This window comes from Colletotrichum aenigma, assembly GCF_013390185.1.
Source record: "Colletotrichum aenigma strain Cg56 chromosome Unknown KSG_Cg56_contig05, whole genome shotgun sequence".
Taxonomy (NCBI): Eukaryota; Fungi; Ascomycota; class Sordariomycetes; order Glomerellales; family Glomerellaceae; genus Colletotrichum; species Colletotrichum aenigma.
In genome coordinates this window covers 2,585,068-2,605,493 of record NW_023500911.1, presented here as the reverse complement: position 1 = coordinate 2,605,493, position 20,426 = coordinate 2,585,068, and the positions used below count along the sequence as shown (strand labels likewise).

The following is a 20,426-nucleotide window of genomic DNA, read 5'->3' as shown; positions in this document are numbered from 1 at the left end:
TCGTTCGATCCGGAAACCCCAGAACCGAAGGTGCCCCTACGCCTTCCTCTTGCATGCAACCCTGGTAAACCCCCCATTGGACCTTGAACGCCTCCGCTTTCATCACCTCAACGTCCAGACCAATCCACCTTATATCAACACCATATATTCCAGCCTTGGGACAACGTTAGGGAAGAAGCCTTTTCCCCTCAAACAACACTTCATCTTTCCTTCCGCAAACCTCCCAGCTTTCCGACATAAATATTGATAAATTTATCCGACAAACACTCCGACGATGGGGACCGGGTGCTGCTCGGATGGCCCTGCCAAGGGTCAGGGATGCAGCGGTCCTTCGACTGAGGTTCAACACGGCCATGACCATGGACGTGCGTATGCCCACAGCCAGGAAATCGATCCTTGCTGCTCCGACGGCGCAGACTGTGGTGGTGCCGAGGAAGTCGCTTGCGTCGACGAGGATTGCGACGCCGAAACCTACTGCGAAGCCGAGGACGACTCGACTTGTCGTTCCGTGAAACTCGAATGCTGCACTTCAAAGGAAGAGCACTGCGACGGTATACACTCTGTGCCGGTTCGACATGTCCTCTCCTAACTCGGTTACACAGAGAAGTGTATCCTTGCCGCTGCTGCCGTCGAATGCGAGAAGGCCTGTGACGACGACGCTGCCCACGACGGTACGTGTTACACCTCATGACTAGTGTTTGTCTCAAGACTCATGTCGCTCTCAATGTAGCCGCTGCCGACCATAAGCATGCTCACGACAAAGATGGCCATCACCAGGGCTCGGCTTGCAGCACTCATCTTTCCAAGGCCTTTGAGCAGTACAGCGCCTATCTCGAGTCGGCTCGTTGCATCTGCCGCAGCATTCTCGATCGCGGTCTGCCGACCACTTGCTGCAGCGAGCAGCAAACTGTCGCTGCCGCTGCCGCTGCCGCTCCCGTCTCGGCTGCCACCTCCGTTAAGAAGCGCCGCGAGAAGACCGAAGCCCATACGACCGCCCATGCTCACGGCCAGCACAAGCATCATCACCACCACGGAATTAAGAGACGTGGCAAGAAGCTTGCGCACGATCATGACATGGAAATTAAGCCTGTCCGCGACGACCAGTCCGACTGCTGCAGCGGGCACGATGTCCACCTCCCCTCTGCCAACAAGGAGCAGCATCATCAATACGATGGCGCTGATGTCGAGAAAGGTGCCGGATTGGAGCACGTCGCTCTCATCGTCGACGGCATGACCTGTTCTGGATGTGGCAACAAGCTTGAACGGACTCTCAAAGCCGCCCCTGGCGTGTCTGGCGTCCGCGTCAACTTTGTTATGGGGAATGCAGAGTTCGACTTTGATAGCTCCATTGGCAAGGCAGAAGATGTCATACGCAGCGCAGAGCGAGCCACGGGCTTCCACTGTACCCGAATGTCTAGCGATGACCAGGCGCTCGATATTCTCGCGTCAGGTGGAGCTGCGAAGGCACTCGCCGACCTCGCAATCCTCGGGGTTAACGACGTCAATATCATTGACAAGAAGATGGTCAGAGTCACCTACGACCCAGCGTTGATCGGCGCGCGAACTCTTTTTGAAAAGATTGGCCCTCTGTCCAACGGACTGGCTCCTCCCCGCGATGACCCATCTGTCGCAAGCGGAAGAAAGAGAATGTACGATCAGTTGATCAAGACAGCTGCGGCTGCCATCCTCACCATACCTGTCGCAGTCTTTGCGTTTGGTGAAGATTCACTGAAAGAGCAAGTCAGCAAACAAGCGCGTTCAATCACTTCCCTTGTGCTTGCGACACTCGTGCAGCTTATTGCTGTGCCAGAATTCTACAAGCCCGCCATCTCAGCCCTCATTCATAGCCGGACCATTGAGATGGACATGTTGGTTGTCATCAGCATCACTGCTGCCTACGTCTACTCCGTTGTTGGCTTCGGTTTGCGCCAGGCGAACCCAAAGGCAGATGTCAAGGAGTTTTTCGAAACCAGCACTCTGCTAATCACCCTTGTCTTGCTTGGTCGCCTCGTCGCCGCTTATGCTCGCATTCGTGCTGTCGCCGCCGTTTCCCTTCGCTCCCTCCAGGCTTCTTCTGCCGTTACTGTGGAGGACGGCAAAGATGTCGAAATTGATGCACGCCTTCTTCAGTACGGCGACAAGTTCAAGGTTCTTCCGCATTCAACGGTACCCACGGACGGTCTCGTCATGAGTGGTTCCAGCGAGGTTGATGAATCCATGCTGACTGGAGAGAGTGTGCCTGTCTTCAAAAAGCAGCACGACACTGTCATCGCCGGTACCATCAACGGATCAGGCACACTAACGGCACAACTCACCCGTCTCCCGGGGAAAAACACCGTCACCGACATTGCCGAACTCGTCGAAGAAGCGGCAAACTCGAAGCCAAAGATTCAGGATATTGCCGACCGTATTGCCAGTTGGTTTGTACCTGTTGTGGCCAGCATTGCCGTCGTCGTGACCATTGTCTGGGTGGTCATTGGCTTGAAGGTTTCGAAAAAGTCAGCAGGCAAAGCGGTAGCTGACGCTGTTACATACGCCGTCGCTGTTCTGGCCGTGTCATGCCCTTGCGCGCTTGGTCTCGCTGTCCCCATGGTGCTAGTTATTGCAGGAGGTATCGCCGCGAAGGGTGGCGTCGTCATTAAATCGGCCGAATGCACAGAACGGGCGCGCAAAGTGACTGACGTCGTCTTTGACAAGACCGGAACCATCACCGAGGGTGACTTGGACGTCCAGGAAGAAGATTTCTTCGTCTCTGATCACGACGAAGCCCGTGCCATCACCAAGGCTCTCGTCGCAGGCAACAAACACCCCGTATCCGTCGCCATTGCCAAGCATCTCGCACAGCGGGCTACCCCTGAAATTCAGCTCACCGACCCTCAGGTTATTCCTGGCGCTGGTGTTGAAGCCAGCTTCAATGAAAGCAAAGTTTGCGCGGGAAATCCAACGTGGGCTAAAGTTGACTCTTTGCCCTCGATCAAGCGTCTACAGGATGACGGGATGACCCTTCTGGTGGTCACTCGAGACTCTAACCTCATTGCAGTTTTCGGTTTGCGCACCCGTCTCCGAAACGAAGCAGTCAGCGTTGTCAACCAGCTCAGTCGACGCGGCATCAACGTTCACCTCGTTTCTGGTGACCAAACACGCGCCGTTGAGTCGGTTGCATCGCAAGTTGGAATTGTCAATGTCGCCGCTCAGCGAACCCCCGCCCAAAAGCGAGACTATGTTGCTTCGCTCATGTCCGAAGGCAGGCTGGTCATGTTTGTCGGTGACGGAACCAACGACGCCGTGGCAGTCACGCAGGCCGATGTTGGTGTGCAGCTTGGCAGCGCCGCCTCAGCAAGCGATGTTACTCGTGGGGCCGCGGATGTGGTTCTGCTCGCAGGTCTGGAGGGTATTCCCTTCTTACTCGATGTCAGCCGCTCCAGCTTCAGACGCATGATGTTCAACTTTGTGTGGTCAGCCGTGTACAATGTTCTTGCCATCCTTTTGGCAGCCGGTGTGCTCGAGCGCTACAAGGTCATCATCCCCCCTGCCTACGCTGGACTGGGTGAGATTGTCAGTGTGTTGCCCGTCATCGCAGCCGCCATGACGATGATGACAAGGAAGGTCCGGGCTGAAGCCTAGATGTGAGATGTTGAACTTGTGCACTAGCCTGGCTGGCACGTTCAACACTCGCGGGCTCAGGCGGAGAGTTTTCTTTTTCGTCATCGCCGGTCGGTGGCGGCTGTGATGGGTAAAATGGGGCGGTTCAACACCTGATCAAGGGCGTGGGTTCTGCTGGTCGATTCGTCAACGTTTGCTTCACTTGCGGCTGCTCTGAAACTGGGCGCACCACCAAGGTCGTACTGTCTACTAGAGCGTGTCTGCTACACCTCACTCGACGTGAATTATACTTAGTCGTGATTGCCTGGAGGCTGCTACTCAATGTATACGGCTAGGGCTAACAGCCTTCGGGCACTAGATCACCAATAAAAGACTGCAATTGCTAGTCCCAAAAAGACTGTTCTGTACTCGTGAATGTTCTTCTGTGTGCCAGGTTCAAGTCGTTTCCTCACTGTTGGCTATGCAGCCGTCTTCAAAGGCTGGCAGGTTTGATTCAGTGATCTGCTGTCATGGTCGTTGAAGTCTTTGGGTGAGTTTTACGAGAGGTATTTAAACATGGACGGTGTCTTACAGCCGATCCACCAGTCGAGAGGTCATGGAAGCAAACAGTATCAAGCAGTGGTCTGTATTCACTAGTCATTTAACTCGTAGCGCAAATCAAGACGACGGGCACCTTTGGCCAGCCAACGCCAACCCTCATCCCAATTCCAAAATCACAAAACACCAACACGAAACCGTCAGACTCACTTCCTCCAAGTATCCTTCGTAACCTCAAAGTAAATCTCACCGTCGTCGCCCTCCTTATCGCCGGGCTTCCTCACCCCGACCCAGCCCAGCTTCTTCTCGACGAGCCCGACCATGGGCAGGTTCCTCTCGCTCATTGTGGCGCTCACCGCGTCCACCTGCAGCCCGCCCTCCGCGACCCCTCTGAACGCAAACTCAACCGCCAGCCGGATCGCCTCGGTCGCGAAGCCCTTGCCGCGGTACTCCGGGTTGAGCATGGCGCCCACGTCGGCGACCCTCTGCTTGCTTCCGTCTTCGGAGGTGGACTCGTTGATGCCGCCGAACCCGCCGAGGCCGATCACCACGCCCTCGTCATCGCCCGCGTTGGGAATGTGGACGATGGCGAGGTTGACGCGGCCCGGGCCGCTGGCGACGGTGCCGGAGGCCGGGTCGAGGACGGAGGGCACGGCGGCGCTCTCGCGCATGCGGTCGATGACCTTGGCTGCGACTTCGGGGGAGATGGCGGAGGCGTGGGGGTCGAATTTTGTGTTTTCGGGGTTGGAGAGGACGGCGGAGATGGCGGCGGCGTCGGAGGGGATGAGAGTGCGGAGGAGGAGGGGGTGGGTTGTGGAGCGGAGGAGCGTGGGGAGGTGGGATGCTTGGGTTGGCATTTTGGCGGTATTTGGTTCTGGGATGTGAGATTGATGAGATTGTTGATGTGTTGAGATGAACTGCAGTTGCTGTCGCTTGCGATAACGGTTCAATTGAGTTTGCGGAGTTGCGGGTTGAGATGGTTTGCGCTGATTGGCGTTGTGAGATGAGATGGAAGGGTGAACTGTGACTGAAACGCTGAATGATTTTCTCGATTTCTTCACTTCCATCAAGCTGTCCGACAATCACCTTTTGTAATGTTTCCAAGATCACATCTATCGGGAGATTTGGCTGGTCCCTTGGACATGGAATCCTTCGCACCCACCCACACCCATGAAACCTCGCAATCGCACCTCATCCGCGCGAGCAGCGGGCGCAAGATCTCCAATGCCAGATTCAGCAAATCTCACTCCTCACTCCCACTCGTTCTCACTGGCCAAACCAGTAAAACGTCAGTCCGACCCAACGGAGGTGAAGGCCGTCGGAAAGCAAGCTGACATCAGCAGGGGCCTGCCCTGTCCGTCCAGGAACCTCCCAATTGACTCACTTAGGTCTAATCGTGTTGCCTGCCAGAAACCAACAGGGCCTGGGGCATCTTACATGGAAGGATTCTGATGCCGACCCGTTCCTCTTGTCCATTTCGAGAAGGTCGGTAACTGCGACAGCCAACAGTCGTTCTTCAGTCAATCAGAGAATGAGTCTTTTCCGTTGCGGGGAGCATGAAGCTGCAGCCGAATTCCCGCGTCTCAGCTGCAACCTAAGAGTCATCGAGTTGGCTCTGACTCAGACAAGAAGGAAGACTCACAATTTTGCATGCAAATCAAAAAGTTCGCTACATTGGTTGAGTCAGTCAATCAGACCCAATATCAATTACCCAATGCAAGGCCATCTACGACTTTTGCTCTATCTATATGCGCGAAAGCAAAGCCCGTAGGGTAATCCGATTGGATCCCCGGCAGGCGACCAAGAACTCCGCCTCTTCCCAAGTTTTGAACTAATCATGCCTTTCTAACCATGCTTGCTTGCGATGCCAATCGTGCAATATCCAAAGTTTGCACACCCGTAAAGTCGTGTCGTGTCATTATATCTCGTCAAAAAAAAAAAAAACAATAATCACCACTGGTCGGGGCCAAAGTGAGACCCTTCTGGCACTGTGTTGTACGAGCAGGCCTGCCAGTCGCAGCCTTTCTTGTATATCTCGGTGCCCCAGTACTTGAAGCCCTTCATGTGCCCCGGGTAGATGAAGCCAAAAAAGATGACGACAATGCCGAACGCCAGGCCCGAGTCTAACGCTGCGCTCATGGTCATCGTGTACTTGGCCCACCACGCGCTCTTCCTCCTCTTGATCAAGTAGTTGAAGACATAGCAGACCACCGCCCAGACAGAAAAGTTGAGGCCAGTCGCCGGTGGAATCCATGCCATGGAGCCGAAGACGACGGGCAGGTTGATCTTGCGCACAATGCTATGCTTCTTCTTGCGACTATACAGCCACAGAGGGATCGGCATGATGGCGCCGATGAGGAAGCACCAGACCAGCCCGCGGTAGGTTGCATTCGGCCCGAAGAACTCGCCCGGACCGACCACGCCCCAAAGGATGGAGCCGTTGAAGTGCACCCTCGCGATGGGGCACGTGAAGCCATTGACCGCTTCCGATGTGCAGATGCCCTTCACCTTGGCAAACATCCAGTTGAGCACGCCGATCTGTGTCAGGGACGACACGATGGTCGCAACCATCTGAACCGTGAACATGGTCCGTGGGGGAATCTTCATGTAATGGCCCAGCTTCAGATCAGAGGCAAACTTGATGCCCTGTGCAGACGAAATGTACCCGTAAGTTACAAACACCATGTTTGCGATCGGACGTCCAGGAAACACGACACCGCAGACGAGCTGGCAGATGAGGTAGATGCTACTGTGCTGGTTGGTGACAGCCATGATGATGCCGTTCGGGATGAAGAAGACGGCGCAAATGCCCAGCGCAAGGAGTAAACCATACCATGGCAGATGGATGGGGTAGCTATGAAGGTTAGATGGTGCTCTACACATCGCCAAAGGACACTCACAATTCGACCACAAACATGCCAACCGCCAGCATGGATACAAAGGTCACCATGTACCACCACAAGGGCGCGTCCTTGTACCGGTTCATCAACCGACAGTGCACATCCTCTTTGAAAAGGAAGCCATCCGGGCTGGAGGATGATCTCGAGAGACCTCCGCTGCTGTTGAATGATCTCTGTGGTCTTATGCTCTCGGGCGGGCCGCTGGACACGGGCTGGTAGACCTGTCCCTCATCTCGGGCCTCCTGAAGAGCCGTTTTCCAAGTGTTCAATATGTCCTTGCCATGCCAGCAGAAGGTGTGTGTCAGCAGCGCCGCCAGAGCGGCAAACTGTACACCATAACTGAGCACATACGTAATGGGCAAGAATACTCGGCTGTACTTGCTATAGGCCTCTCTGTCGAAGAGAAATTCGGACGTCAAGATTTTGCTAACATCGTAGACGTTGCCCGTGTTGTCGAATACGGAAGATGACAAGATGGGCATGTAGGACGAGTAGAACAGATTGACGTAGTAAGCGATGGGGGCGATGAGCCACATGACAATAACCAGTCCGCCAATAACGTTCATGGCGGCCCAAAAGGGGACTAGAAGCGGCGAGCCGATATACGTGATTTGAGCCCAGTCAAAGGTCAACGGGAAGAGACCCAGGCCGGAAACAACGCCAAAGAGGTTGGCGACCACGACGTTCTTGGGCGCAATCCAGGTGATGACATTGAAGTAGCTCAGGCATGGCATCAGCAGGCCGGGCAGGAAGTAGAAGGCAAAGGCGCCAAACCACACAATGAAGAAGAACTTCCACCTCGAAATTTTCCATCCGTCTGCAATCTTGTTCTCCTCCTTGTGAAGAGTTCCGAACATGGCAGCCGACATGAGAGTACCCGGCCAGATCATGCCGCTGGGTCGCACCAAAAAACGGCGCGTCAGGCCGGCAAAGGCATACCCGAGAATCTGGGTTGAAAGAATGAGGAGCAGCTGGTAGGGGATGGTCGCTTCTTGCTTATAAAACATGGACTGCTCGACAATGACATCGGTCGCAAAGGCAAAACCGAAGGACACATTGCTGCTCACATAGACACAGGTGTGCTCCTTCTCGTTCCACCGGCCTTGCGCCAGCCACCTGCGCAGCCGCGTCAGTCGATTCTTCGGGGGTGATCCGCCGTCCGCGTCAGGCTGAAGAACACCGTCGACAAACTCTTCCGGGGGGTCGCTTGGAAACTTGAGAAAGTAGTCCCACATGAGAGCTAGCGGGTGGACGAGCAGCAGGGCGATGACGGGCGTAATAGCAACGCTAGGGTATCGTAACGAGAAAAACAAGTTGGTGGAAGAACCGAGTACTGAAAACAATACAGACAGTGTCCACATCCTCGGGGTGCTTATGGACAAGGTGATGTTGTCTGTTGGGGGCACAGATGCGCGTACGACCTCGTGCGGCGAGTTATCCACAGGATCATCGTCGGGCTCGCTGCCAGAGAGGTCGTCATAGTCCACCTCCTCGCCGGCCGCATCTGACTTTGCATCTTCGAGCATATTTGTTGTTACGGTGGTCTGGGTCACTCCGAAGCGGCCGTCCAGGCCAGTGGCTAGAGCCGCAGCGTCGACGTCCTCTGACAGACGGGAGCTTTGTCTTGAGGTGGCGGAATACCTTGACGAGGCGGACCTGGTGGTATCGGAGACGTAACGTAGGGGATGTGAGTTCCCCGTCCGGGAGTCACTCCCGGTGGGTGACACATTGCGACTCGGGTCGTTGGAGACGGCGCCGTAGGACGGAGCGTCGTTGCGCGCGGAGCGCAGGAGGGAGGGTTTCGAAGGCATGGGGCCGTCGTCTAGATTCGGGGAGGGAGATTCTTGGGCCGGGTCGTTCGTATCGTCAGCATGTTCGGCGGCGCTCGACAGGACGGAGGGACGGCTTCGGAGGGTAGACGGGTTGGACCGTTGGTGGCGGAGGGTTGTGTTATATGGGTCGTCTACTGCGACTGGAGGGGTCGATGAGGAGGGTGTGGACGGCCTCGAGGTGTCGATGTCGTGTGTGGAACCAGATGCAGATGCAGATGCAGATGCAAGAGGCAGAGTGGCTAGAGGCAAGGCAACCGTATCGGCATCAGGGTCAGGAGGAAAAGGCGCCGCGGGCTTGCTTTTGTGGCCAGAGGGCTTTCTCAGGCTCATGGCTGTTCAGTCAAGGTGCCAACCGATGCCGGTGGCAGTTAGCCCAAGGCGGCAGGAAGGAGGAAAACGACTGGGTCGGGACCAGAAACAGGACCAAGAAGCAGCGCAGCAGGCGACAGGGAAGAGGCGAGTTTGGTGTGAGTGGACTGGACTGTGGACTGTGGACTGTGGACTGTGGACTTGGTGGGGTGGCTCTGCTCTGGTGTCTGGTGTTGCTGCTCGAGGTCTTCTCCGTGTCGGAAGGGGCGTGGTGTGAGCTAGATTGCTAGTGTAGTGCGGCCCTGCCTTGTCGTCGGTACGGGACGGAACCTTGCCGTAAGTGTGCTTTTAGTTGGCATAAAATGTTCGGATGCTAGGTGTAAAGTCGTCTGGCCGATGTGTCCGACGTGGTGGTTCTCAGGTCGTAGTGTGATGTCGGTAGTTCGGGCGTGTTTGGTGTGTATGGTGTGCAGTTGGCAGTTGCCAATCGTGTTTTTTGGGAGCATTTGTTTGGCCAGCCGGCTGTCTCGCTTGGAGACGGGAAAGCTGCTGGGCTGGCTGGGGCCGCGCAGGACGCTAATGGACTTGGTGTGGACTCTTCCAGGGGGTGGGAGCCACAGCTGTGCGTTGGACGGGTGGGCGATGACGGCCTTGAAGAGCCCTCTGCCAGTGACGATGCGCGCAAAACGAGTGAGAAATCAGAAAAGCCTCTCTTTCTGCTGGCCAATTGGCAGAGAAAGAGATGGTCTCCCTCGCGCCTCCATAGAAAAACCCCAGCAAGGCTCGATGACATCGAACATGGTCAGCCTAGGCCTGCCTCCCTTGACCCTGTGCTCGGGTGCGTTGGTGCATCCATCCATATCCATCCAGCACGCTCGTCAATTGTTACCTTCAGCTATTTTCAAAGACCCAGGATGGCTTGACTTCTCTCTCTTCTTCTCCTCTGTGTGTGTGTGCGCACTCAATTGACTGACCGTCCGTGCCAAACAAGATGGGGCAACATTCTTGACTCGGTCCACCTGAACCTGTATTCGTAAACATCATCACCACTGCAGCTCCTCCGAATGTCTTACTCAATTCATCCCCCTCGACTAGCGGTAAGCCTTGAAAGTTGTGACTCCGTCGCGGTCAGTACCCCATTACAAATGCAAACAATACTACTGGCGGACGTCCCGAGACCGATGCACTTCTGTACCTGACGGGGCGATCCAGTGGGTGTGCTGCCCCCGTTAATGAGGGACTCGGCAGCCGGCGATCCAAGGCACTGGCTGCAACGTGCAGCCTCTTGCAGCTTGCAGCATGCAGCCAGCCCAGTAGCTCGGACGCTGTAATCGTACCTTACCTCCTGAGGATACGGCTTCTTGGCTTGCCTCGAGGCGAGTTTGACTCGCAGCCCACAGCCAGATGGCAGATGTGCATCTGACGGGTGCACTTTTGATGCCGCAGCCATTCTTCTCTCAACTTGATAATGAGGGGTACTCAGGGGCTCTAAACGCACAGCTCAGGATATGGCTTCGTCAACATGTCATCAAGACAGGCAAGGTGTAGGCCACGGACGGCCAAGCCAGATCGAGGTCGCGAGATTGAAGCTACTGGCGACGGCTCGTACGCGTAGCGCCAGCGAAGGCCTCCAGTCCCTTTCCACTGGTAATGTCACCAAAGACTTCCACTAGTCCACTTCCAAACCATCGTGCCGAAGCAGCCCTGCAAGGCCGGTGTCGTCGACATCAAGATGGGGGGGGTCAGTTGAGGCCGTGCGCCGCCAGGAACAGGCTGCGGGCTACGGCGGAAATGGAAATGTTGGTAACAAAACAAAGGGAAACCCGAGGCGTCGTCCGTTTGGAAAAGACTTTTAGAAGTGCAACACTTCCCGAGCACGAGTTGCCTGCTGATCAGATTAGATGAGCTCGTTGCATTTTCGCTTCGGACCGCGCTGCCTATTGGATAACTATTGGGTGGGCAGATCAAACTCAGCAGCACCCGACCTCAGTCTGACATCCAAGCAGGACGCTGTCACAAAGGTCCGGGATCCTGCCAAGATGCTTTTGTTGCTTCTGCCGCTTCAGTGCAGCTGCTGGCCAAATCTTCACCGGCAGCCCGTCTCATCTGCGTCCTCTCCGCTCCGACTGTGCCGCAACATCCACCCTCAAAACGACATCCGGCCTGGGATCCGACTTCCTTCTTCGCCTTTTCGTCTAGACGCTATCTTTGCTATCGCATCATCACATCTCACTTTCAGCCTTCAATTGCGCCCATTGTGTTCTGCTATCTCAGCTTCATAGGTGGGATACCGAAACCAACTTGCCAACCTCCAAAAGTCCCACGCCATCAGCGACAATGCTTGCGCTAACACGATCTGGCACCTGTGGGTTGCACGCATGAACCCTAATTCCAACTCGGAAAGAAATCCAACAGCCAAGATTCTGTCATGCTACACTTTTCAGCCTCTCTGTCAGCTTTTAGCAATCCTACGGAAACATTGCGCCTCACTCACTACCCTATCCCGGGATCCAATCTGGTAAATTTCCAAGGCGGTTCTGCCAATTCACAATAAGCACATACATTGCATGCGCTTGCGGCGGGTATTCAATCTGCTGGCCAAATCTGCCATCCTCATGCCGACCTCTCCATCCATGATCCCTGCCCGCACTCACTCGTTCTTTCCTCCGGCCTCACCGTCCCCGCCGCTTGCTCACCGACCCGAGTCGGCGGTGACACCCCGCTGTCCCTCAACCGCACGACAACATAGTCCAACAGACCGAACGCTCGCCCGCCCAACCACATTCGAACAACAGCCCGGTCTGCCCCCTCTTCAATCGCGATCCTGATCGACTTTCGTCATCGCCCGTACATTTTACCCGCCATCACGCGCATATACGTTTCCCCATCGTGACACGCATATGCTAATTCAATCTCACTGCTTGGAGGACCCCCGCCTCTGCTCCCGGGCCGTTGCATGTCGCAGCAATCTGCGCTGTCCAACACCAATCCACCAGTTACCATCTCTGCCAGCCACCCGTCGCCCGACTTCCCAAACCACACCGCTCATCACATGACGTCCGCGGTGGCCGTTTGTACCTCGTGTGTCCCTCTATTAGCTAGCGTCGTTGTCTTTTCCGGCTTGCCCACGCTTTTGCGGCGTGTCTTTTGAGTTTGACAGGTTTGACGACGCGCGTTTACCCGGCGGTGACGCTGCTTGCGGCGAAGCCGTTGCAATCTCTCCACGTGGTGGCAACTCTTCCTTCTTTCCGCGATCCTGGGACCCTTTGAGCAAGAAAAAAAAGTCGGGAGGCTTGTTGTTGTCCGGCGTTGTGGCTGGGCCTTGCCCTTCGGTGGCTGGTCGGAGTGGGGCCGGCCGCCGTGGGCGGGGCTCCGAAGCACGGATGACCCCTCCGGGCCCGTATCCCATAAGCTATGTGTTATGACAATCTCCATCTTTCCAACTGCCGAAAGCCACCACCAAAAACACTGTTCAGGAACAACGATGCCGCATGCAAGCTAACTACTCAGAGCTTCAAACCTTCCCTGACAGTGGATTACGGAAATCGAGAGCCCCAAAATGGGTCTTGACGAAGTATACGAAGGCAAACGCCAGCACCTCAATTGCACCATCGAGTGAAGAAGCATCATCGGATTGATACAAACGACCGTTTTCGTCACAGAAGTGTGCTCATTATGACTGCAATAACTTAAGACTCCCATACCAAAACAATGACAGAATCCAAAATATCCTCCTCATGCTCCTCGTCGTCCACTTCACGCAAACCCCCTTTCTTCACATACATCTGCAACACCTCCCCCTCGTCCCCGACAACGGCATCCAAAAACGACCAAACATTTCTCGTACCCCTCCAAGTGATGATTTCCTTGGGCTCATCCCTCTCATCGAGCACAATCCCTTCCCCAAGCGGCAGCTCCGCCTCCAGACCGTACTGCATGGCCCCCTGAAGCACTGCACCACTTGACATGGGCTCGACCTCGAAACCTGCACAGTAGTGCGTGAGAGAGTATCCATTAACCAGCACCCAATCGTCCGCGAACCGGAATCGCTGCAGGAAGCAGGCCTCGCCGCAGACCGAGGTCACGAGGTGGCCTTTGCTGGGGCTGAAATGGTGGCGGGACTGGGAATGTCGGAGAGTCAAGGGGGAGATTCCCAGGTCGTATGTTGGCGCCTGCATGTGATATAGGGCATCTCGCGGGAGGTAAAAGCTCGAGAGGACGTGGAGGGGCATATCGGTGTTCTTCGTCACGCATTCGTGGAGGGCGCTGTCCCAGCTGGTGGTATTCGCGAAGGGCGGTCTGTCGGGTGAGAGGCACGGAAGCTCGGAAACGATTTTCGCAGCCGGCAATGTGAAGAACACGGCGCCGCCACCGTGGGTGACTGCTTCATCGTCCTCAACTGACCAGTCTGGCCGTTCGCTTGGCAGTCCGATGTAGAAAGGGTCGCGGGCGTTGAACTGAGAAAGCTTGGAGATGAGCTGTCCTAGAGTCGGGAAGAAGATGTCGTCTTCGATCAGCCCGAGATACTTCCTTGTCTGACCGTCGGCGGTCAACGCTTTGTTGACCTCCAGGAGGATGTCGACGATTTCAAAGTGCCTCGAGACCTTGTCCAAGTCGTCGTCCAGCATCAACACCGTCGCATCGATGCCGGTGTTTTTGAACTTGTCGTGCGTCTGCCAGGCCTCGCGGATGGACGTGTTGTAGAGCGCGACAATAACGCTGGCTCCGTTCGAGTTGCCGTGTCCGTCAGTAAGCCATCGCTGCCAGTCCCTGATGAGGGAGTCGTTGGCGTGCGAGAGCCGGTTATACGTCGTCGAGACGCCAAACAGCAGATCGGACGCATCTACATCGTTGGGGAAGATGCTGATTGCCACGGGCAAGCTTGTATCTCCGTCTTTGTCCAGGGGCAGGTCCTTGTCGTCCCAGTCGATGTCCACAAAGTCGCCGTCCGCAAATACCTTTTGGAGGTTTGTCATGGAGCGCCGGCTTGAAGCTTCCGTCACGGCCCAAATTCTCTGAGAAAACAGGGAGATATTTCGTGTGAGGCCATGCCTCTCGGCGAGCACTCTCAGGTATGTGTCAGTATCGGTCTTCTTCGTCGTCGGACTCGCCTTTTGTGGTTTGAGCACCGGCACCAAGGGGTCCGAGTCAATGATTTCGTAGGCGTCCTGACGACTTCGCACTAACTGAATCAAAATAAACAGAAGAACGAGTAAGAAAGTGGCTGCATGTAACGCCCTCGCGTGGTTGTGGTAGGCATACATGGGCTGCACCATGATGACTGGAGACGGATGGGGATTTTGCACAGACCCAATACCAGTTGGGCCTAAGATTATGGAGAAGGAAGCACCACTTGAAGCAGATAGAGTTTGTCCGTCTTTTCTAAATGAGAAATAGCCATCATTTTGAGGGGATCGCGAGGAATGTTCACCTCGATAAAGGGATGGGCAGCGGAATTCAGCTGGGTGAGACACCACCACCGCACAAATGGTCGTGTGTTCTGACGCGAGCCTGATAACGCATCGAAACACGATGGACCCCGAAATAGGATTTTGTTTCGCAAAACATTTCTATCAAGGCATGCGTGGACGGTAGTTCTATCCTCATGAACTTTGTGGCGGTTTGGGGAGGATTCGAGCCGCTTGGCGACACGCCGCATTCCTCGAACCACGCGATGCACTCCTCTCCCTTCCCACGCCCAGAGAGAAGTTTGGCGTTGAGCGCACCAACGTGCTCCCCGCCATGTTCAGTTGCGCGGTAACGACCAACCAAGTTGCCTAGTGTTCGAAGCTTGAGATCCTCATTCATAACTTGAATAGCAGTGGCTTCGGCATCGACCATGCGGTTGAAGAGGCTCTTTGCCAGGTCCTCGAGTTACACCTACCCGACGTCTCGCCCTTTTCAGAAAAGATCCACGGCATCCGGGGTCCAAAGCGCAATCAAACTCGGGCCGACGGAGAGGATGAGGGGCCATCAGTTCATGAAATGGTTCGGGAGGAAGGGATGTGCGACCCGTGAATTATGAGCGTTTTGGGAAGTGAGTGGTTGAATGGGATGAGAAGGTGATTCCGGGTGATTATCTAAGAATCTTCCTTCCCGCCGAGGTTGGCTGAGGGTGACGACCTACTTTGCCTTCCATTAGTTTAGTTGGGATGGCGGGCTGCCAACTTCAGTGCTTCCCAGCCTCCCTCCCTTCAACCACACCAAAAGCCTCACCTCACTTTCTGCCGCAAAGACCTCGACGGTGACATGACAGCTTCTGTCGTACAACCCCTCGCCCAGCACACTACTGAAGACTTAAGTCTCTTGGCGTCGTCGTCTCGCACGTATGACCTCTCGGAGATATTCTCAACATCACACGAAACGCTCTCACTTCTCCACACACTTATTTCTCCTTCCGATGCAGTGCCACGGAGCAGTGGTGCAGCGGCGTCCACGACGAGTTTGCATCGAGGGCGAGCGGTAATCGTAGAACCGTTGGATGTGTGGTTGCACCAAGTGAGGCAACGCTGTCGCCTCCTCAGGTCAGTACCACCGGACCATTCGTCGTCTCTCCGCATATCATCACTTAAGCTTCGCTGCCTTCACTCAGGTGGCGGGACAACCCTTACCCGTCGAATTTCTGGTGTTGGCCGGTCGCCTGATCTGATCGTTTCGCGGCGGCAGGGATTTACATTAGATTTCATCTCCCCAACGGCTAGCCAGCCTCGAAAGCATAGGGATTCAAGAGGTCCATACTCCTTGACAGAGCGTTGCCGATCATCGTTCGTCCGGCTTCGGGACACGAGAGACATCTCCCGCGCGGCCTCGTTTCCCGTCACAGACAGACACATGAGCAGCGGCTGGCTTCGCCTTTGGCCGCGCTGCAAAAAAATGTGAAGCTGTTATCCCGCCCGCCCAAGCTACACAACCACGCTTTGCCCACACGCGGCGTGCTACCGGCTGCCGTCTTCTGCATGGCAAAAGAGCAAAACGTCTTCCGGAGTCGATGCGTACAGCCGCCACTGCATCACTCTTTGCGTCGCACCGCGCATGGCGACCTCGCCACTTCTCTCCTGTCACTATCTGCGGTGTCACCGAGACAGCTTATGCTCCATCTGAAACTGCAATGGCATAGTTGTCAGTTATTCTTTCACAACCCGTAGCCTGCTCGTTTTGGATTCTTGCCCAACTACAGGAGCCTCAGATAACCCTGCCGGATGACCTAGCCGTGGCGTCCAAACACGGCAGCGTTCGTGAGGAGCTGGTGGGGTTCACCCATTTCCCATCAAACATCAAGATGGGGAAATCTGGTCAAACGCCCAAGTGCCAGTTCGCCTTTGCATGCCAAGGATTCGATCACTGGTGGTCGTGCTCTTGCCCCTGTCCCTGCTATGCGACTTGGCTATTCCGTTGAGAAGCGGCCCCATTCAGCTCGCCATATCTCCGTTTGCAACGACGCTTGGCCAGGGATTCGCGACCGCGATGGGGTCGATTTTTATTGAAAGTAGCGGTGCGCGGGAAGCCGCATCAACTTAATGCCTGACCAGGTATTAACGCAGCGCTAAGCAAGGGGTCGTTGACTCGACCATGACCAATGCCGCTGTCCATTCTTCAACGCACCGACTTGATGCTATTCCCAGCGTCACTGCAGCAACTCGGCCGAGACGCGTGAAGGACAAGAGCAAAATTGCCAATCTTGGTCCCGGCTTCCAGAATGTCGTCCAGACCCAACCCGCTCATTACTCGAAACCATCTGCTCCCACTTTACCCAACAACACATCCATTCGGGAAACCCAAACGCTATGACCTCTTGAAGATAAGTCTACGCACGCAAGAGTGTGGGTTGTGCTTCCAGATGGAGCGGCTTCTTGTGCTTCCCATCGGACATTTTTCTTGTGCTTGTACGCCTGCAAGCTCGTGGGGAGGACAAGGACCCTAAGGTGACAGCTGCGATCACCCCTCCCCAATGGCAGCGATACATACATGCTATCATACCAGACTTCTCGAATGGCCTTGGAATATCTGACGAAGGACATTGGCTTGACTACGGATATGCACATAGGCTGGCCACAAAGCAAGTGGCCCCGGCTCTAGCGGTCTGACGAAAGACCAGCCACCATCATTGCATAAAATGAGCTGTATGGTATTCATTGAAAAGGGGCCAGAGCTCTTGAAGCCTGGTTGACATGGCAAAACACCATCCAATGCAGCCACGACCCAACATCGACAGCATCATCTCCCCGTCAAATGCTGGAGGGCAGACGATCCACGTGTGTCGAGTCAAGTTGACGTTGCCCTGAGATCTTCAACGTAGCAGGAGGACCAGCTTTGTTCCACCATCTCGAACAACCATCTAGGTTCAATGGCCGGATGGCACTTTATGCAGCTATCCGCGAGCCCACTCTGAGAATTCCACCCCCGTGCGCCTCCAAACACTGTGCCCTTGACTGTTTGGTCGCTGCCGCTGTTTTGCACTGGCAAACTGTCCAGTGACTCTGATGCCTCTGCAAAATGAGCAGCGAAGTCTGCTGTGAAGCCCCTTTCGGACCAGCACTTGAGTTGGTGGCATCTGATGAAACCCGCCTAGTCTCGATCGCAGGCCTACAGCGGTCATGGGGCGTGAGCTCAGCAAGACGGAAGTCTCCCACTCCCGCATCTGACACTCCTCCAATGACACGGCTTCTCCAACCATTTCCAGCCTTCTTGGCAGAGTTGCGGAGACCGCTGCATGGAAGCTTCCCCGGGGCCGTTTGGCACATCCGGTCTTCCACTACCGAGACGATATATCCGGTAACTTTGTGGCCAAAAACACACGCAACCTCACAACCTCTCGACGTAACATCACTTGATCAAACCTGACCTCGTCGACAGTTACTTGGAAGAAACATATTAGGCCACGACCAGTCGGCGCTCCACGTTGCCTCCTCCTTTCTCTATCAAACCCATCATCTCTCACTTTGTGGCTTCACCTCGATACGGCAAAAGAAAGAGCGGTGGACGAACACAAACGGAGCCTTGGATGCTGAGAGGTCGATTCCAAGACACCACGACAAAGAAATCTGCACCGAGAGCGCCGAAACTCAGGCGATAAGCCCCCTTCCTCCTCCTCCTCCTCCTCCTCCGAGAGCCCCCGTACTGGACTGCAAGCTCTGTTGCAGAACTTGCATGCGTGTTCCTCCAAGAAAGACGACAATCTCGCGCCCCTTGTCCTGGAAAACTTTTGCCAGCGTGCTGCACGTCCGTGGACGGTGAGGCGCCCAACCCCCGGAACGAAGACATTCAGTGTTTGTCGATTGCCCAAAGGAAAAGCCTGGGGGTGTTGTCTGCCCGTCTTTCTCAACAAGTCTCGCTTCTTCCTGCAGGACTTGTCTTAAGTCTCCCATCTTTCCCACCCCTTTTAGGGAACAAGTTCCGCCTGGCCGCCTGTTCATCAGGAAGGAACCCTTTTCCCGCATCGCAGCATTACACCGCTTCCAAGACATCCTTCGCACTTTTACAAACAGGCCGGCAAGATGCTTTCCGTCTCTTCTCTTCTTAACCCATCGTCCCCGGGGCCGCTACCTGCTCCTCGGTTCCTTCCAAGTCCAGCAATGTCCTCGCCGGGAAGCTGCTACGCCGACAGACCCTCGCCGCCTTACTTGGACTGCCCAGTCATCCCCAAGCTCAAGATGTCCAAGGACCCGGTCCCGATGTCCAAGTACAAGCCGAGAGGCGTCATCAAGCATTACCCGTTCGAAAGCGTTGACGAGCTGAGCCGAAGAGACCTGATGAGATTCCGCGTCACCCCTTTCGGCCGAATTCAGGAATCTTGCGCCCATATCCCTTACAACAGCGGCAAGAAAGACTTCTTCGAGAAGACTGGCCGGGAAAGCTTTGAGGGTGAGTTGGTTTGCGTACTCAAAACTTGCCCTTTTACTGACGGGGCCCCCTTAGTTTTCAAGTACGAGTTCAAGGTTCCCGGTGAGGATAACGAGTTCACCGTCATGTGGGACTACAACGTCGGTCTCGTTCGCATGACTCCGTTTTTCAAGTGCTGCAAGTATTCAAAGGTGAGCTTCTTCATATTCGTTGCAGTGACGCAGCTAACAGGTGGAAGACTGTACCGGCAAAGATGCTGAGCCTCAACCCCGGCCTCAAGGACATCACCCACAGCATCACGGGAGGCGCTATTGCTGCGCAGGGTAAGATGACTTGGTCTCCCACGGTTCAGTCTCATGCTAATGAGAACAGGATATTGGATGCCGTATGAGTGTGCCAAGGCCGTGTGCGCCACATTTTGTTACAACATTGCCGGCGCCCTGATCCCGATATTTGGACCCTCGTTCCCGTCCATGTGCATCCCTCCCGGGTCCCCGGACTACGGACGCATGGTCATCGACCACCGCATCGTCGAGGATGCTATCAGAGAAGCCGACCTCTCTCGGAAAGTCCAACACCACGGTTTCCCTTCTGTCGGCCTGAACCACCTGCCCAGTATCGATCATCGGCCAATGCGTCCTCTGCGGGACGATAGACGACTCCGCCTCAACACTCGTTTGATGAGCCCATACAGCGATACGGATGGAGACGCCCGCTCATGTCCCGACTCGGCCTCAAGCAACGGCTCGGACAGCTTCAGCTACAGCTACGGATTTCACCCAGCGCCGCCGCCGCTGCGCCATCCGCCCCCTCCCACATCTGGCTGGACGCCTGCCAACCGCCCCGCCGAGCCGTACCGTCTGGTCGACGAGAGCTACCGCTCACCCCACCCCTACCTGAGTGCCGTTCCTCGATTCACCCCGTTGAACAGACAAACCACCGCACCGCGTCCGCTATGGCACAAGCGGCCCATGGACCACGACGAGAGCGACGGAGGCCGGGACAGCGGCGAGAGCACCCACGGCAGCAGCCCGGCTCTGAGCTACGCGTCGGAGCAGCGGCGCGAGGACGAATCTGACGCCGAGATTGCCGAGCAAAACGCTGCTCTTGGACTTATGACGCTTCGGACTGCTCCGCGGAAGGAGCCTGGGTACCTCAGCGACGTGGACGGCCAGGACACGCACCGCAGCAAACGGCGGAGAGCCACTTCGGCATAAGCTAGCATGGGAAGAGGAGAGACTGGTTGATGATATGAAAAGAAAATACGTACTGTAGATTCCTTGCTTTCGCTCGCGCCTTTGTAATGTTTCTCTTTGTGGACTTGGGGGCCGGGGTTGGGTTTAGACTAGGACGACTCAGGTCGCACGACCATTTCCAATGTATTCAGGGGTGGGTGAGGTGGATT

The 20,426-nt window shown here is 55.5% G+C and overlaps 5 protein-coding genes across 5 annotated transcripts; 2 read left to right on the top strand and 3 right to left on the bottom strand.

Annotated features, from left to right (window-relative positions):
* Window positions 1–274: 274 nt before the first annotated feature.
* PCA1-0 (P-type cation-transporting ATPase) lies at window positions 275–3,630 on the top strand (the record flags this gene model as incomplete). The annotated part of the gene is made up of 4 exons (XM_037323621.1): window positions 275–551; window positions 603–671; window positions 731–3,555; window positions 3,625–3,630. The coding sequence occupies 4 exons, from the start codon at window positions 275–277 to the stop codon at window positions 3,628–3,630; spliced, it is 3,177 nt and encodes a 1,058-aa protein (XP_037177407.1).
* Window positions 3,631–4,346: 716 nt separating this feature from the next.
* Window positions 4,347–4,997, bottom strand: CGCA056_v008373 (uncharacterized protein; the record flags this gene model as incomplete). The annotated part of the gene is made up of 1 exon (XM_037323620.1): window positions 4,347–4,997. One exon carries the CDS (start codon window positions 4,995–4,997, stop codon window positions 4,347–4,349), a length of 651 nt encoding a protein of 216 aa, XP_037178292.1.
* Window positions 4,998–6,090: 1,093 nt separating this feature from the next.
* On the bottom strand, window positions 6,091–9,202 carry pgt1-2 (Glutathione transporter 1; the record flags this gene model as incomplete). Its single annotated transcript, XM_037323619.1, has 2 exons — window positions 6,091–6,994; window positions 7,041–9,202. 2 exons carry the CDS (start codon window positions 9,200–9,202, stop codon window positions 6,091–6,093), a joined length of 3,066 nt encoding a protein of 1,021 aa, XP_037178293.1.
* A 3,668-nt stretch (window positions 9,203–12,870) lies between these two features.
* CGCA056_v008371 (uncharacterized protein) lies at window positions 12,871–14,457 on the bottom strand (the record flags this gene model as incomplete). The annotated part of the gene is made up of 1 exon (XM_037323618.1): window positions 12,871–14,457. The coding sequence occupies one exon, from the start codon at window positions 14,455–14,457 to the stop codon at window positions 12,871–12,873; it is 1,587 nt and encodes a 528-aa protein (XP_037178290.1).
* Window positions 14,458–18,753: 4,296 nt separating this feature from the next.
* Window positions 18,754–20,238, top strand: XBP1 (Transcriptional repressor XBP1; the record flags this gene model as incomplete). The annotated part of the gene is made up of 4 exons (XM_037323617.1): window positions 18,754–19,042; window positions 19,097–19,212; window positions 19,260–19,344; window positions 19,394–20,238. 4 exons carry the CDS (start codon window positions 18,754–18,756, stop codon window positions 20,236–20,238), a joined length of 1,335 nt encoding a protein of 444 aa, XP_037178291.1.
* Between the last annotated feature and the right edge of the window lie 188 nt (window positions 20,239–20,426).